Genomic DNA, 17,766 nt, shown 5'->3' with positions numbered 1-17,766 from the left:
ACATTTTGAGCAGAGTTTCCATTAGTCTGGACCCTGATGATAAGCAGAGGCACATGCCAACTTATGTTGGAAATGTAGAGTGAGCAAGAAACAACACTGTTGTAATAAGCCACTGAGATTTTATATTTTTATTGAAGCCTAATCTAGATTATCCTGACTGTGATTATAGCTTCGGAGGTTTTGCCAGAGTATTCCAGTTTCTACACACAGTGAGAGTATTTGGGGAACAGAAGGTAGTGACCAGACCACCAGAATCCAGTTTGGTTGGACATCAGAGCAGGACACTTCAAAAGCATTCGTAAAAGAAATAAATGAACTTGATTTTCCTTCTCAGCTTCTAGAGCCATTTATATTTAGAAGGAAAAGCTCAGAAGCCTTAGATTGTGACAGATGATTAACACATAACTGTGTTCTGAGTTTATAAGACCACGCGTTGTAACAGTCAGTCAACAATGTTTATTGTGTTTAAAGAATTTTGAATTAGGTGTGTTAGAATACAAAAAAATGAGAAATAGATGATTATAATAATCCCTTATGTCATATCCTACACATTATAGCTTTCAAAGGCTTTTCACAATTATTTTCTTCTACTCAGTGAAGTAGGGAGGGAAAGTATGATCCTGGTTTTTTAGGTGAGGAAACGGACGCTCACGAAGATTAAATGACTTGCCCAAGGTGTTATGAAAGTCACAAAGGGGATAACGGGGAGAGTCAAAACTAGAAGCAACACTTCTGAGTAGAGGCTCTTTTATAACAGCCTATAAATTAAAATAGTTACTTCTCTTAAGGACTAAAATTCATGTTGCCAGAAAAAGTTGAAGAAAATTTTCAAAGCCTATAGTCAAGTACGTGGACATCATCGAAGCATTTGTTTGTGCCATGGCATTGGATGAATGCTATAATTAGAAAATGGACATGAAGAAGACCTAGAACGATCAAACAGATATGGTGGTTTCTAAAGCCCTTTTCAACTTCATTCAGACTGAAAAGACAGCATGAAGTGTTGGGGAGATGTTGGCTCGAAACCTTGGGAGCTTCCCAAGGTGAAGTCTGAAACTGGCCCCCATACATGGAGGGCAAGGAGAGATGGGATAAAAAGGCAGACCACTCCAGATTGGCAGCTGGCAGGTTTAACAAGCAAGGGAACTTACATACGAGGCTTGTCTTGGGCAGCCAAGAAACAAGTAGATCTCTGCACCTACCCGCCAGAATCTTAAAAGTTTATATTGAGGCCTTCATGGGGTTTAGTCACATATTCAGTCCAGATGGTCTCAATAACACATTGCTCTCTCGAGGCTGCATCCTTGAAAACAGCTCCCACTGTGGGAACGGTGGGCAGAATGCACATTTCCAAGGACAGGAGAGGGGATGAGGAGCCTCCAAGAGACCAGGTCCAGCTTGCGGGTCAACCTGCAGTCACATCCTCTTGATGAACCTTTCCCAACAGGAGAGACTCGACATTAAAGAAAACAGAAACAATTGCCATTTATGTGTGGCTTTAGATCTCAAGGAATTTTAGTGTATATTTTTCCACTTGTGTCTTAACATTTTCTCTATAAACAATCATTGACTTAAGCCCAAATCTTGTACCCTAAATCCTAAACTCTTATGGAAATATGTAGAATAGGTGAAAATAGATTTTTTAATCAAATTTTGGAATACTATTATAAGGCAATCTCTTTTGAAACTTGAAATACTAAAATTAACGTGGAGATTTTAACACATGGACTTATGTTCCCTCCCATTGAATCTGGGCTCTGTGCCTGCTTCAGTTCTGGCAGTTTCTGGACGAGGTCTTAATAAACTGGTAGCTGCTAATTCCTGTCTCTTGGGACGCTTGCTCCTGAAACCCAGCCACCATGCTGTAAGGAAGCACAAGATGTCCATGGAGAGAGCCACATGAAAAATAACTGAAGCCCCAATGCCCCAACAGTGGCTGAGCTCCCAGCTGACAGCCAGCACTAAACTGACACCCATGTCAGCGAGCCATATTGGAAGTGACTCAGAAATAGGCTGTACCATTGACCCTGTCCCAAATGGCAGATCTAGGAGCAAAATAAAATATTGTTATTTTAAATTAGTGGGTTTGTTACACAGTAAATCAGCAAAATTTGCCTAGATTGGTTTTACAGAGAAAGGCCTTCCATAGTACATTATTTAGAGTACGTTGGTCTGAGTTTAGGGATTTTTGTGTCTTCTCTTACATTTTACAGTCAAAGGAATGATCTCCTCTCCTGTGAACATGAATCTCTTCAAATGGGTCTTGGGTTTACTGTATCGTGTGGTTATCCTGCGTTCTTGTAGTGTTGTCTAATTGAGGTCATAGAGACATGTCACATCTCCCTAAGATGGAAGAGGCCTTCAATGAAATGAGTTGGAGTTCTTTTTGGTGATCAGTGGGGACAGTGGGGACATTTCCTTTAAGGAAAGGAAATGAGATTTGGGACAGATGATAGAGAAATTCCCAACTCTCATTGTGCCTCTTTCTTGTGCCTCTGATTTCGAAGTGCCAAAGTACCTTTAAGGGAACTTAATATGCTAAAACTCTCACCAAGGTCATGTTTTAATGGTGCAATTTGGCCTCACCCACATCACAAACACTTACAAAGAGCATTAGGTCTTTGATTGGGCCAGAATTTAGAGAGGCCCTGGGCCCCAAGACCAGAATGGTGATGACAGTCTTCATTAAGAAGGACTCGTTGGTGGGAAAACCATGTAAGAGGTGGTGAAATCCATTTACTAATGAATAGGATCCAATAGGATCCTGGGCTTGAATATGAATTTAAGGCAGGGATCTTGTCATGCCTAGCACAGTCCCTAATACATAGTAGGTTTTAGAAGGGTGACTAAGGCAGTGAGTGAGAAATGCTGTGCTCCTCTTGCCATTTAGCTGAAGCTTTCTTTGGGGTTGCCCTTCTTAAGCCCCTCTTGTTGTTTGTTTCTTGCAAGTGATTTCACGCATTTGGCAACACAGATCAAGCCCACGAGGAAACAGTTTTTAGACACACACGCACAGCCCTACAGTGCACATTTTATGAATCCGAATCGTGATTCACACAATATATTTCATGATGAACTTCAAGTCACTTCAAGGGAGGGATTTTTCCGGCTTTTAAATGGACAGCAACAGTCTGGTTTTTTTTGGGACCTGATGCACCGCCTAAACAGCAGCAGGGACTCCCTTGTCTTTTTCTCCCGGGTTCTACCTAAGAGGGAGCCAACAGAGGCACCCGCAGTTGGCTCGGCGCGCCGCGTGGGGGACACCACCCTCGGGAGCTCGGTTTCCTCAAAGCACAGCTGGCTCGGCACGGAAGGATTGCAGGGAGGACAGGAGCGGCCCTGGACCAGCCCCGGAATCCCAGGCCCCGGGGACTGCCGCCCCGCGCCGCCCACTCAGGAATCCCCTCCCCTGCCGGACGCGCCCCAGCCCCGCTGGCCGCGCGCCGCGGCCGGATCTGCTTGAATTTCAACACAAAGGGAATCCTCGGCAGCAGGAAGTGCATCACCAGAAAGGGGGACCGGGGGCGGGGAGAGGGGGATGCTTCCCTCCCTCTCTACGCCCCCGCCCTCTTGGAGCACTGGACAGCAGTGAAGAAACCCTCAGGGTCCCCCCCTACGCCCCAGGAGCCGGGAGAATTCAAACAAGGAGCCTCCCCCCGCCCCCTGCAACAGTGGGGTGGGGAGGGGAGAAGCGGGCGCTGTCGCCCTCCAGCCAAGCCCTAACTCCCCGGCGGCGAGGACGCCCACTACCCCTCACCGCGGCTCACACACCTGTTCGCTTCCCCACTCCGTTCCTTCCGGGTGCACGAGCACCTGGGCTTGCGTTTGTTTTTCTAGCCCTGGGCTCTCAACTTTCCTACCACATCGCCTTCCCTTCCAGGGTTTTCCGTAGAATCCCGGCTCCGGGTGTCCTCCTCCGTTCCCAGCAGGAGTGCGTGCGACCCGGGCTTGGGCGAGGCTTTCCCTGGCTGAACGTTGCTGGAGAGGGAGTCCCCGCGAGAGCCAGAGGGAGAAGGACAGGGAGGGACCACTTTCGTTTTCCAAGACACTTGCTGTTCCAGGGACTCGGCCAGGCTTTCTACCTGGAGGTGCCAGTCTTGGAGGGAACCTCGCCGTTGGGCGGGAGGAGAGGAGGCAGGCTAGACTAATTTGTCTTGAAGCTATGTTTACAAGGCAACCTTACTGCTGTTACTTGCATTATATTTTGCAAATCAATAAAAACAGCAAACTTTTCTAGAAATGTTTTATTCACATCTCTCCAGAGTGTGGGAAACCATCCATTGTCCATATAAAAAGCTATTATTTTCTTTTAGTTTAAAATGGCTTGGGTAGACCAATGGCAGTTTGGGGAGAGGAGCTGAAACACCCCTTTTTGGAGCACAATTAGGAGAGGTGGACAAACCCTGGCGCTTTGGACCACTTCCCGTGTTGAAAGACCCGGGTGACCGGGGAGGGGGCCATGCAACTAACTCCAGGCTGCCCTGCTCCTGTCGCGGGCACTCGCGATGACAGGTGCGCCGGAAGGGGGCCGCCTCCCCCTGGGGCGCCTGGCTGCCTCAGCTCTCTTGGACACCACTGGGGGGCCTCCCCCCTCCCAAGTTCTAGGCGGAGGCCAGGTACCTGCCGCGACCTGTCTCCTCCCCTTTTCCAATACCACACCCACGGGACTCCGGTCTCCCCGGGAGAGGGACGGAGCGGGAACAAAGGGGTCTTTGTTCATCGGCTCCTGGGGGGGTGGGAGTAGTGCTCGCTCGCGTTTCCCGGAGCTCCTTGGAGACGGGGAAGCTCAGCGCCACCGAACCTCGCCCACATCGAGCGCTGTCCTCCATGACCCCAGCGCCTTAGGTCAGGGCACGGCGCCCCGGGCCACCGCGGGCTCTTTCCGGGCGGGCGGGGTGGGGGGCGAGGCACCGCGCTGCGGCGCCTGGCGGGCACTGCAGTCCGTGGAGGGACGGTGGGGGGGGGGGGTTCGGCAGCTGGCGGAGGTAGAGGGGGCGGGAGAGGGAACTTGCTCCGGGCAGAGCCTGGAGGTGAGGGGCGGGCTCCGAGAGCGCTCTCCGGGCTGCTCCAGGCAGAGCAGCGGCGGCTGGAACTCGCTCCCTCTCTCCTTCCGTCCTCCCCCTTCCCGCGATCAGCCCCATCACCACGCCAGGCCCCCCTCCCCTGCCGTCATCACGCTCCCCTTCTCCCTTCTTGGCACTTTCCTCTCGAACCATCCTTCTGGACAAAGTTTGATGGAGAATTTCACACCACGCTGGAAAAATGCCGGTTATGAAAGGATTACTGGCGCCCCAGAACACCTTCCTCGACACCATCGCCACCCGTTTTGACGGAACACGTAAGTCTTGCACTTCGACGAGTTGCATGGTATTTTTTAAGAATGATTTTGCTCATATAAATTACTTTCGTTCCCACCTTTCTCTTTGCACCAGTGGAGTGAATCCCTTCTATTCTTGCGAAGATGTCTTTTGTGCGGAGAAATTTTTTTCCTCCCATGGTTCAGTGTAGTATTAACACTTTGAAGTAGTCGCCTGGCTTGACTTCTTGGGTTTGTAAGGGCTGGAAAGACCGACGCCCGTGGTCACTATGCGACTTGTATTCTGGTACTTCTTTAAGTAACTGGCTTTTATTAATTTTATGAGGTGAAAGTAGGAAGTGTCCATATGGTGAATCGCCACCTTATTCTTCTAGAGTTTCAAGGCTCCCTAGGTTACAAGGAGAGTTTGGAATATTCTTCATCCATGCAGCTTCATTCTGTGAGGTCTTTCCCATAGGCATGATTTCCCTTCTGAGTTTAAGAAATGCAAACTAGAATCAGGATTCCCAAGTGTAAGCTTTCGGCAGAATTCTAAGCGTTGTGAGTTTGTCAGAATCTTGATTCCTGCTTTTGAGATAGAATAGCATACCTCTCAATCCTGAAATTATCCTAACGCTGGAGGAGAGACTGTTGGGGAAGGAAGAGCTGGGCATTAGAAAGGCTGATCTGATCATAAGAAAAAGTTTCGACATTTTTTTTTTTGATGGAGAATATTATTGGACGCTTAGCTTGTTTAAGGCAACAGTTAAAAAACAAAGATGTGTTGGTGTGTGGATGCTTGGGGAGACTGTTCGCAATTATCTTCAAGTTGTTCTCTTTCAGGACCACGGTCAGGGCCCCGTTCCTTCCCAGGCTTCTCAAGCTCCGTTCCTAAGCCAGTTGTTTCCCAGCAGGCTTTCGCCCTGTAATTAGGAGTCTGTTCTCTCATGCCCAACAAATGCCCTCATTTAGTTTCCCTATGAATATCCAGACCTTCCTCCTAGCTTATGTTGCTTCTGTATGTTTTCCTTTTTCTGCCTATTTCACAAGACTCATAGAAACTCCTTTATTCTAAAGGCTTTTTCAGTGGTTCAGGTATCATTTTTTACTATGATGGTATATTTCCTAGAACTGATATGGGAGAGCACATGTAACTCTATTTCCACTCCAGTAGTCTAGATACACACTGTTATTATGGTAGAAAATATGTCCTGGACTTTTCTGCTTCAGGAATAGTTGGGAAAGTTTACATAAGAGAGAAATGAAGCATTTACTTGACTTTGTTCAATTTTTATTTTTGACATCCAGTCTACTAATGGTAGTTGGTGTGGATAGTCTTCCAATGTTTTTATCTTTGGCCATTCTCTCCCCTTTTCAGTTCTAGAGGTGTCAGACTGTATGAGTGAAGTGCAATGCCATTATGTATCTGTCTTCCTTAGATAATAATATGAGAAAATTTTGTAATAAAACTTCATGTTCCTGCCACTGCCATTACCTCCACCACCCAACCACCACACAAAATCATCACTGTTGTTTTTAACCAGGCATGATTGTGGGACTACTATTTATTACCTTAGGAACTGATCAGTTTCATGTGGATGTTCTTGAAGTTGCAAATTTAAACCCAAAAGGCTTTTAACATTGATCACAAATTCATCTGTTGAAAATGAAGTAATTGGCACATGGCAGTTGCTTATCTCATTGTCATTTAAAGTTGAATGGAGTGCACTGCACGGTGAATGATCCCAGCATAGCCCCAGGAATCTCTGCAGCCATCTGTTTAGATATCAGTTGCTAAAGAGGGGGCTTTGGATTCCCAGTGTGAGGATAGTGTTGCCTCTTTCTCTTATGATAGGATTTGATAAGCAGAGGGCATATAGAGAGATGTCGATGTACTAGTTAGTAGCTCTTTTTCTATCTTAACTACACATTACTGTTAATAAAATAGAAGGTTAGAAATCTGAAATCCTTATTTGGGAAGATCATCAGCACATACAGGCATTTAAAATAATAAAAAAAAAAAACAGGAACTGTTGGATAGCATCCTTGGTCCGTGTTCCACAGGGTCTGGGGATTCATGGAGGGAGCCACTCTGTATGAAATCAATTTGAAAATCAGTGAAGCAAATTTCAAAGTGATGAGTAACATAAAGGTTTACTCTGGCAAGATTTTGTTTACAACATTTAATGAATACCCCTTGTCCCAACAAACCCCACTCCACGGAAAAGGATTGTGTTTTCTCATTTGCCTTTCATTTGAATTGCAAGATGGCTTGAATAATCTGAAATTTACAAAAACTACTTTAAGCAAATTTTTAGCCACAAATTTTGCTTGATCTAGAATTGTGGGCATACCATTTCCCCTGCTAAACATTTAGTTTATCTTATTATACTATCTTTCCTGTGTTGACAAATTTTATCAAGTATCATTACTACCCCTGAAACTCTTTTCCTATAATTGTCCTTCTTTCTCTTGATTTTTTATAGTAGTCATTTATTTTCTCGTGCAACATAATACTCTTTTGGCAAAATTGCCACCTGCCCAGATAAGGTATACTGGAAAGTGAATGATGCTCAAAATGTAATGTGTTTACTTGGTACATTTTTCTGCCTTATTTGTTAGGCATATTTTATAGTCACGTTAGTTTCTTATTTTGGACAATTCTGATGAAAACTGGGGGAGCAAGCAACAACCCTGGCAAACCACCTTGCTAACTTAACCACCGTGTAGTATTACTAACCTCTTTGATTTAATCTTGTAATGGAAAGTTATAAAACTTAAAGCATCATCTAAAATTTCTCCCAGGAAAAAAATAAATATATGAAAATAAAAGCCTATAACATAATCTTACTAATTTATCAGTTGCGATGTTATCACAGGGCAACATAAGAGAAGTTAATAGTATATTTTATCACCTAGTGACACTATTGTTTTACATAATAGTATATTTTTTCCTTTTAATATTTAAGAAGTGAGCTTGGTCAAGATTGAAAGACAATTGTGGACCATTAATTGAAACTATTTTTTTCTCATATACAATATAACTTTCAAAAACTATTGGAAAATATACATTTTTTTTAATATAAAACTACCCTAAAATATATTTACTCTAGGTGCCGACCCTGTGGCCGAGTGGTTAAGTTCACGTGCTCCGCTTTGGCAGCCCGGGGTTTCACTAGTTTGGATTCTGGGCGCAGACATGGCACCACTCATCAGGCCACGCTGAGGTGGCGTCCCACATGCCACAACTAGAAGGACCCACAACTAGGACATACACCTATGTTCTGGGGGGATTTGGGGAGAAAAAGCAGAAAAAAAAAGAAGATTGGCAACAGTTGTTAGCTCAGGCGCCAATCTTTAAAAATATGTGTATATATATTTACTCTTGAAATATGTTCTCCTGTTTGTGTTTAACTGAAACATAAGTGAGACTTAGGAAAACTAAGAACCTTGCAAATATTGAATATGTTTGCCCTATTTAAGGAGAAAAAAGTGACTCCAATGAATTTCTTTGACTCATTACATGTATCTATACTTTCCACTTGAAACACTCTAAAACACGCATACACACACGTACACAATCTTAACATTATGACCTGCATATAGTTCACTCCCACATAGTTCCTTTCTTTATTTTTCTTTTTACATGTTTAGTATATTTAAAAGAAATCTTTTCTGAGTCGACTTTTGCTTTAAGTACATGAATATTAATGTGGACAAAGGGAAAGTATAATAAGAGAACACATAAGCGCATATTTTTCAAAATAGTTTTTCAGTACAAATGTTTGCCACAGGGTACCATTTGAGGACAATGCATTTTTTTTTTTTTGAGGATATAAAACTTTCAGAGGGAAGTGTCCACTTTCAAACATAATGGTGCATTAGCCTACATTTTCCAGTCATATCAAAATTTGGCCGAAATCCTCCTTTCCCTTTGGGGTTAGTGAGACAAGATTTAAGCTTTAAAGAAAGTTTTTAGCCCAGTGGACTTTATCAAGGAGATTCTAGTCAAAGTATTCAGAATAACGGTAGTTTCGAAACTCATTCATATTTGCATTTATTTATGTACTCCAGTATAGCCTGTTCAAAATGGTCTTAGGAAATTTGTTAAAATTGAAATATTTCACAGAGGCAATTCTCAACGTTTTTTTCTTTTCCTCCTTATGCTTTCATCAAGGTACAGAGATCTTTTAACATTAGAAGTGTATAGAGAAAGGTACTGTAGTCAACGCTGTAGGAAGGGGAAGAATAAGGTGAGACAGCGGAGATCTTCCTAAGTCTTTGCTGGGTTGTAGTTTGGACAATGTCATCAAAGGCATTTAGCCAATAAAAATGAATGAGCTCCATTATGTGTAGGTCTGTCTGTTTTACATGAAAACATTCAAGGAAATACCTAACACTCCATAGATATCTCTTCACAAATGGAAGTTTATAAAGACTCTTTGTTATTTTTATTTTTTGCATGCCACTAGTAGTCTCTTTTGTCCCTATTTTTTTGTTTAGGGAGATAGTTTCTGTGTTAGTTTTCTATTGCTGTGTAGTAAATTACCATAGACTTAGTGGCTTGTTACCTCACATTTTCTCTTGGCCAGACATCCAGGCAAGGATTAGCTGGGTCCTCTGTTCAGGATCTCACGGGGTGTAAACAGGTTGTCAGCTGGGGCTGTGGTCTCAGCTGAGGCTTGAGGCCCTCTTCCAAGCTCATGTGGTTGTGGGCAGACTTTAGTTCCCTGAGGGTTTATGATTAAGGTCCCTGTTTTCTTGCTGGCTCTCAGCCTGGGACTCTTCTCAGCAGCTAGAGGCTGCCCTCAGGTTCTTGCCACATGACCTCTTCTATAGTCCCCCTCACGACAGAACAGCTGCTTCAAGAACAGCGGGAGTGTCTTTCTTTTAAGAGTTCACCTGACTAAGTCAGGCCCACCCAGGAAAGTCTCCCTTTTGATTAAGTCAAACTCAACTGATTATAGATCTTAATGACATCTGTAGAATCCCTTCTAAAATCACATGTCCTGTCACACTGAAGGGAAAGGGATTAGACAGGATGTGTACACAAGAAGTTGGGAATCTTGGGAACCATCTTAGAATTCGATCTACTATAGTTGCTATCCATTGTTGTACTGTCATGCAAAGCCTAATGTTCTCACATTTGTTCTTCCATGAAGCAGATTTCTTGAGCACACTCTGTAATTCTGTATGCACTATGCACATAAACTCTGTTGAGTTTATGTCTGAAGTCTTTGTGACTATAAGGCCCAACTCAGTGAGGGGAGGGTTTTCGTTCACCTTTGGTGGTGGCATATGAATAAACCTAGCCTAGGCAATGTTTAGTCAGCTGTGCTGTCAGATTCTTCATTCTCTGATCTAGAAGTAATGTGGGAGGTATAGGAATATTTTCAGAATATTAACCCCAGCCTCTTGACAGCGTGTTCCCACTTTCCAGATAAGGAAAGTACATGAGGTCTATAGGTCTGTGTGTAGGTATCTTAACTTGTACTGGATAGAGAACCAGTCCAATAATGTGGCATCTGTAACGAATGACACCCGAGGCAGGTCCTTGCACTCTAAGATGGCTGAGCTGTTTCTACCTCACTAACCTTTTAACCAGTCCTGTTTCTGGGCCAACTATGTGGACTGTTTTGAAACAGTATATGTTTTCCATCTCTTTGTCATGCCTCTAACCATGTTTCAGATTTAAGGAACTCCCCACTATGCATTCTTACATTGAGCTTGGCTATGTTAAACTAAATTATGTGCTTTATTTAAACTTTATTCCAGGTTTACTAAAAAGTAGAAAGGAGAACAGAGAGAGGGAGAAGGAGGAGAGAGTAAAGAGGAAGGAGGAGGGAGTTATTTATTCTCATTCTTTCGAGTCTGTAGATGAAGGACTTATCACAGGGATTCTCATAACTTCCCTGCAAGGAAGTGTGTGATTTACATGATTTGGATTGATATCTTTACCAGCAATGCATTTCTTTTTATGAGTGACATATACAAAAAGTAAGAAAAGTTTTATTATATAGTCTTTAAGAATATCAGGTAATTTTATTTTGATATCATTATGTAGAGGAAAATGGATACCTAACATGTTCAGAATGGAAATTATGTCCACAATATATTTTTTCCAGGCTCTGGCATTTGGCATAAGCTTTAGACCAAAGGCCATAGCTTGAGTCCTCTTCTGGCATGAGAAGCATATTGAAGGTCCTGTATTACTAGTTTCTAGGATATCCTAGACCCAATGTACTTCTGGGACGGTACAGTCTCTCTGAAGAAATCTTTATTCATTCAATCAATGGATCATTTCTTCTATAATATTTCTTCAACAATCAACACTGAATATATACAGAATCATTGTGTTAGGATCTTTGAGAGAAATCAGGCTTGTCTTTCTCTGAAAAAGAACAATAAATGTATGCACAAATTACCATAATATCGATTGGAAAGAAATAAGAGTATTCAGGAGTTGTAGGCACGGGGTGGTGCACATTTGGATGAGGGAGGAATAATTTCTGTGGGGGCTGATCTGAGAGGGCTTCATATGGTGAATGACTTCTGGATGGGAGTGATTGGCTTATGTATGATAAGAGCAAAACGAGTATTCCATTGACTTTGCCAATTTGTGTAGCACTCGTCATTGAGGCTAATAAAGGGGGCCTTTAGGGAGAATAAAGTATCTTAGAGGATGTGAAGGGGGCAGGGTAGAGGCAAGAGGACAGTAGAAAGTCAAGCAGGCTAGACATGGAGCATCTTTAAAGCCACAGTGCTCTGTCATAATGAGCCACTGGAGGTTATAGATCTATAAGAAGACCTTATAGTAAGAGAAGTGTGATGCCATCTATGCCTGGTGCAGAATCTCTCAAGCTTCCCTATTCCTCAGGTTGATACATAATACAGGAGGAATGTCAGCCTTGAAACCTAAGATGCTTCTTCCTCCTATCTCTTCTAATAATGCATTTGCACTTGGACAAGGGTCCCACAGAATGTAGTGAAATGAATGTGCTCTTCATTTTCTTGCAAATGTCTGCTTTGCCCAGGGAGCTAACTTTCCCTTAGGAAAGGAAAAGATTGATTCCTGACCACACAGCTGAGTACTCGCCTCCTCCAGGGCAGTTCACCCCTGTGTTGTACTATAGAATTATGCCTGTGGAGAAGAAAAAGAACCGAAGGTGTGCTAGAATTTAGTCCCAGTGAAGTCGATTGGAGAAATGCCAACAGTAAAAGGCACAGAACTGTAACTGCTGCAGAGATAGCAGGGTTCACCCCAGCAGTGTATATTTGCTGAGGTAGTCTAAATACTAAGTTTTTAAATCCATTTTGGTTTAGCAGAGCCTACAAACGAAAAAGATGAGACTTCAGCTTTACCTATGGCCCGGTTCATATTTAGCAACTGGAACAATTGAAGAGCTTTTTCAGTCGTTTAAAGAGTCAAATATAATTCTGGGCTTACAAATTCCCTGGAAGATATATTTTATAGCTTTCCTTTCTAGCTGTTAATTCAACTGTCTGTCTCCCTTAAACCCTTAAAAATTCACATGTCCCCAGATGAACCAATAATCTTTTCTAGCTATGAAGCCTATTTGTCTACTTATGTTTTCTGGCCCCATTATTGGCATCACCACCCACCCATTTCTCTGAGCTAGAAATCTGAGTTGGCCTTGACTGCCCACACATCAAACTGATTATCAAGACTTTGAGATTTTACTTTAGAAATGCCCTAATTTGGCTCCTCATCTCCCTCTTCATTGCTTCTGCTTTAGTTTGGATCCTCTGTTTCTTATCTACACAACTGTAACCTTCCTCTAACTAGACTCCTGCGGCCATAGGCCCTTATCCTGCTCACTTGCTCCTCCTTCAGTCTACATTGTCCCCAGAGTGATTTCCGTTGAAAGCAATATGACCATTAACTCTCGTAACCCTCCCACTTAAAGCTATCCATCGGCTCCCTGCTACCTCTTGGAGAGTGTCCAAAGTCCTTCGTGTCATCTGACCCCCAAATGATAGTGCAGAATCTTTTTCCAGCCACTGCCTCCCAGGCTGCAGACATACTCACCCCCTGTCCCATGCTCATTCGTGTCTCTGGGCCTCTGCATGTCACTTGAAGAGCAAGATCTTTTGTTTTCTTCAAGACCTGTTCTAAGTAAAGAAAGATACGTTCTAAGTAAACTCTTTCTGTGAGGGTCCCGGTAGAGTTAGGTGACATTTCCTCTATGCATCCCTCTAGTCAGCTCTTACATGTGCTCAAATTATACTCCCTCATATTTCAATACTCGGCTATCAACGCCTTGAAGCCCTGACTGTGTCTTCATTCATTTTGTCTCCCCCTTACTTAGACGTATCCTTGAAACAAAGTCTTTACTCGATAAATACCCCTTCAAGTAAAAGAATTTCAAATTCCTTGAAGGCCAGGGCTGGATATTGTCTTTATTTCCCTCCAGTAGTAACTAGTGTTTCTTTTATTCAGTATTATGTGATATGTGATTAAATTTAGTTTTGAAATGTGATTCTAGACTGGCTTCCAGCCCCTCATTTTCATGTAGTTCGAGTACTGGTTTCTTTTATAAAACTCTCATGATAATAGTCACTACCATTTGGGGCATGGCTACAGACACACTATGTACTATGCTGATGCTTTCTCTGTTCCTACCACAGCCCAGCAACCCAGCGAGGAGGAAGGCAGCCCCTTTTTTGTTACAGATGACAGAACTCAAGCTCAGAATTTTTCTACGTTATCACACTAGGCTGTGATGTTCTTACTATAGCCTATGATTTTTCTACTATATCACACTTCCTCTAAAACATGTATTTTTATAGCAAGTATAAACAGACTGGGACAATCTGTGGTATTAATTCTTGTTTCTAACTCTTGCAGAAAGGGATTTCTGCTTTAAAGTTTTTAGCCATTTCTAGTTTATATGCTGTTTCTTTTCTTTTGATATATTATGCTTTAAGTACTTGTCATTTAAAGAATGTTTTTAAATTGATATTTAAGACTCATGTCTGGAACTACTAAATGCATTCACTGTGCAAAGAAAATCTACTGTCCATTTTTAAAAAAATAAAGAAATTCACTTTCTTTGAGATTTTGGTGCTTAGAACTTGCTGACTTTAGAACTTCCTTGTGATTTTTTATTGTCAGGCTGATCTCTCCATAGAAGATATTCTAATTCTCATAGCAATTATAGTGACATCATTTTGCATTTTTCCCTTGTTAGTGTCTTACAGAGGAAATTTTTCTACCTATTTTGAGGCTGTTTTTATTGGGAGAAATATCTTCTCCAGTGACAGGTACTGTTGATGTCTTTTAACAGAAATCATTTACCTTTTCTCCACAGTGAACTTACAGGAAGAAATCTAACTCTCAAATCTAGTCTAAAGCTCTTTTTTTCTTCTTTATGTTTTCTTTTGTTCTGTTAAGTCTTTTGGACAGACTTCCTTATTGCCCTTGTCAGTCCAACTGAGTTTCTTACTCTGGTTATTGAATGAGAGGGAACCGAGATCAGATCATTTGTCAGTCTTTCCATGTTTTATTTGATTTTCTAGGAAAAAGGATCAACATAAGAAGTTCAGATGTTATCAAAATGTCAAGAAGTCGACTTGTTTGACTTGTATGGTGTTCTGTAATGGAGAGAATAATTTAGCAGATAAAATTGGGCATACTTTTGACCTTAACACCTAAATAAATGTTTCTACCATGATTCCATGAGTGGTGGAGAAGAATGAAAGTCTCAGGACTGGAGCTTTTCTATTGTATTAATCTGGTGCACTCTAGGAGAGGTTACATCTCAATCATCTGAAAATGAGCTTGTCACACTTTCTCAACAAATGTGAGGATTCAGGTTTTAGGGTATAGAATTAATAGTCACCGAGGGTTCTTGTCTATCTGTATAGTGCTCCATATCATGTAGTGTATTTTCGGTTGGAATGAACCAAAAGTTATAAAATTATTTGAAAGATGGTAATAATAGCTAATATTTGCACAGCATTTCAGTATATTCATTTTTTTATCCCATCACCTAAATTACTTTTGAACTAATAGACGAAAACTGGCTTCCTGTTACAATTTTAAGTGTGCATTTGTTTTACTATAAGTGAAGTTGAGCATTGTTTAATATATTTAAGATCTATTTGAATTTCCTTTTCTGGGCATTACTTGTTCATATTCATTGCCCTTTATCAATTGGATTGTTGCCATTGCCTTTTTGACATCTACAAGCTCTTTACACAGTAACAAAATGAACACGTTGTGGGTAATGTAAGCTGTATAGATTTTTTCTGATTTTGGTTGATCTTTTGATTTTTATATAAATGAATGAATTAATTTTCCTTTTATGATTTCTGTGTTTTGTGTTAGTCATACTTAGAGAGTTGTTTTCTATTCTGAAATTATTTTAAAAATACAATCCTGTGTGTTCCACCATAATTTCATTTTGTGTATTCAATTTTTTTCTCCTTCATTAATAAGTTCTGTAATTTAATCTGTTGAGTATGATGTAGGGCATCAAAATGTATTCTTTCTAGATTCCTATTCATTTTCCTAACAACACTGTTCAATAATTCATCTTTTCCATACTGATTTGAAATGTCTGGTTTATCATTCTATATTTATCATATATTTATCTATATTTGTGTCTAGTTATCATTCTATATTTCTATATTTAATTCTATTTTTTGACTCTCTACTGCTATTACATTCATCTTTTTCTTTATATGCTAGTACCACAGTTTTAATTGTAGAAGTTTTATAATATGTGTTAAAACTCTCATTTCATTCTATTTTTACCCCAGAATTTGGCTTGGCTAATCATACTTATTTAGAAGTCGATATCAACTTAAAAATTAGATTATCTACCTGAAAAAAATCCTGATGGTAGTTTTAATGGAACCTCCTGTGGGAAAAATGACATTTTTATGATGTCGAAAATTCATATCCAAAACCTTGCTATGTATTTTTACCATTTACATCTTTTTAGGAGTTTCTCAATAATGTTCTTGCATGTTTCTTGTTTATTTTATTCCTAGTAATTTCCTTTTTATAATTACTACGGAAAATGGAGTCTTTTTTCCCATTGTTTCATTTTTCAAATTCAATCATGTTTGTTTATTTGAAGTCTATTGATCACTATGTGTTACTAATTTTTTAACTAGTCTGCTTGCTGAGTATTATCTTTCATAATACTATCCTTTGTAATAACTTAGCAGTTGGTTTCTTGGGGCTTTCAGGTAAGGAATAATATTGTCTTCAAATAATAAAAATGTTACTTTCTTGTTTCCATTTTTCACTAGTCTTACTTTTTGCCTCCTTAACTTTTCTTTCTATTGTCTAATTGCCTTGGCTTGTATTATAAATACTATAAAAAATAGTGATGATAACAAAAATCCTTTTTTTTCCTGACTTTAATGGGAATTATTTTTTTTAAAGAATACCTTTTTATTTATTTGTTTGTTTGTTTATTTTGCTGAGCAAGATTTGCCCTGAGCTAACATCTATGCCAATCTTCCTCGATTTTTCATGTGGGTTGCCACCACAGCATGGCTGCAGACAAGTGGCATAGGTCCATGCCCAGGAAAATGAACCCAGGCCACTGAAGTAGAGTGCACTGAACTTAACCACTAGGCCATGGGACCAGCCCAATTGGGAATTATTTTACTGTTTTCCTAATAAGTATTTTCCTGGCTTTTATTTTGAGAGAGAGGTATTTTTATCATATGTTTCTCCTTTTAAGAGATTTTGTTACATATTCCTCTTTTGTCAAGCAATTTTATCAATTGCCTTTTCATCATCTATCCAAGCAATTCTACGTTTCTTACTGAATCAATTAATATAATAAATTAAATTGACAGATTCCATGAATTGAACTATCCTAGCATTCTTTCAATAAAAGTTACCTGGCCATATTGCTGGATTTCACTTGTTAATGTTTATTTAGAACACATCTGTATGTGTGTGTTTGCATGTATGTGTAATATTGACATTTATTTTCTCTTTTTGTGTGTGTGTAACATTGGATTTTGGTGAGGGAACCACATATCCATGTTTGTTTGTGCCTGTTACAATGTAGTCCCATCTGGTTTAGCATTTGTGCCAGATTTTTCATATTTTAATGAAATATTACTATTAATCATTGCACTAAAATGAGCCAAGATGGGTTGGTAGACTTCCAGTTAGTTCTTATAGCTTTGACTATGTTCTTGTCTAATAGTATCTCAGATGCCTATGTGGTGAATATAGTTCTTATTTTAATGTGTAATTAAATCTGAAAGATGCCCAGCAATAATACATATCCTTTACCTCAACCCTTTCCAGATACAAAATATTTAATTATACATATATTTATGTATTTATCTTTTCCTAGGACAACATATGCATTGGAGCACTAAGGCCTATGAGATGCATAAAGTTACCAGGGCACAAGTTAGCAGAGTCAGTAGGAAACATGGGAAGTTATAGCTTAAGTATACATGAAATATAT

At 40.7% G+C, this 17,766-nt stretch overlaps 1 protein-coding gene across 2 annotated transcripts in view; it reads left to right on the top strand.

Annotated features, from left to right (window-relative positions):
- Positions 1–4,512: 4,512 nt before the first annotated feature.
- Positions 4,513–17,766, top strand: part of KCNH8 (potassium voltage-gated channel subfamily H member 8) — a 338,959-nt gene continuing 325,705 nt past the window's right edge. Inside the window, exons 1-2 of one of the 2 annotated variants that reach the window (XM_070493015.1) lie at positions 4,513–4,845; positions 5,231–5,338. In XM_070493015.1, coding sequence (XP_070349116.1) covers positions 5,263–5,338 — 76 coding nt within the window. In that variant the 5' untranslated portion in view covers positions 4,513–4,845; positions 5,231–5,262. Of the gene's footprint in view, positions 4,846–4,943; positions 5,339–17,766 lie in introns of those variants that run through there. The other variant, XM_070493014.1, reaches the window with a different exon arrangement.

Source organism: Equus asinus, chromosome 21, assembly GCF_041296235.1.
Source record: "Equus asinus isolate D_3611 breed Donkey chromosome 21, EquAss-T2T_v2, whole genome shotgun sequence".
NCBI classification, from domain to species: Eukaryota; Metazoa; Chordata; class Mammalia; order Perissodactyla; family Equidae; genus Equus; species Equus asinus.
The sequence above is the reverse complement of the archived record's forward strand: the minus strand, read 5'-3'. Positions and strand labels throughout refer to the sequence as shown.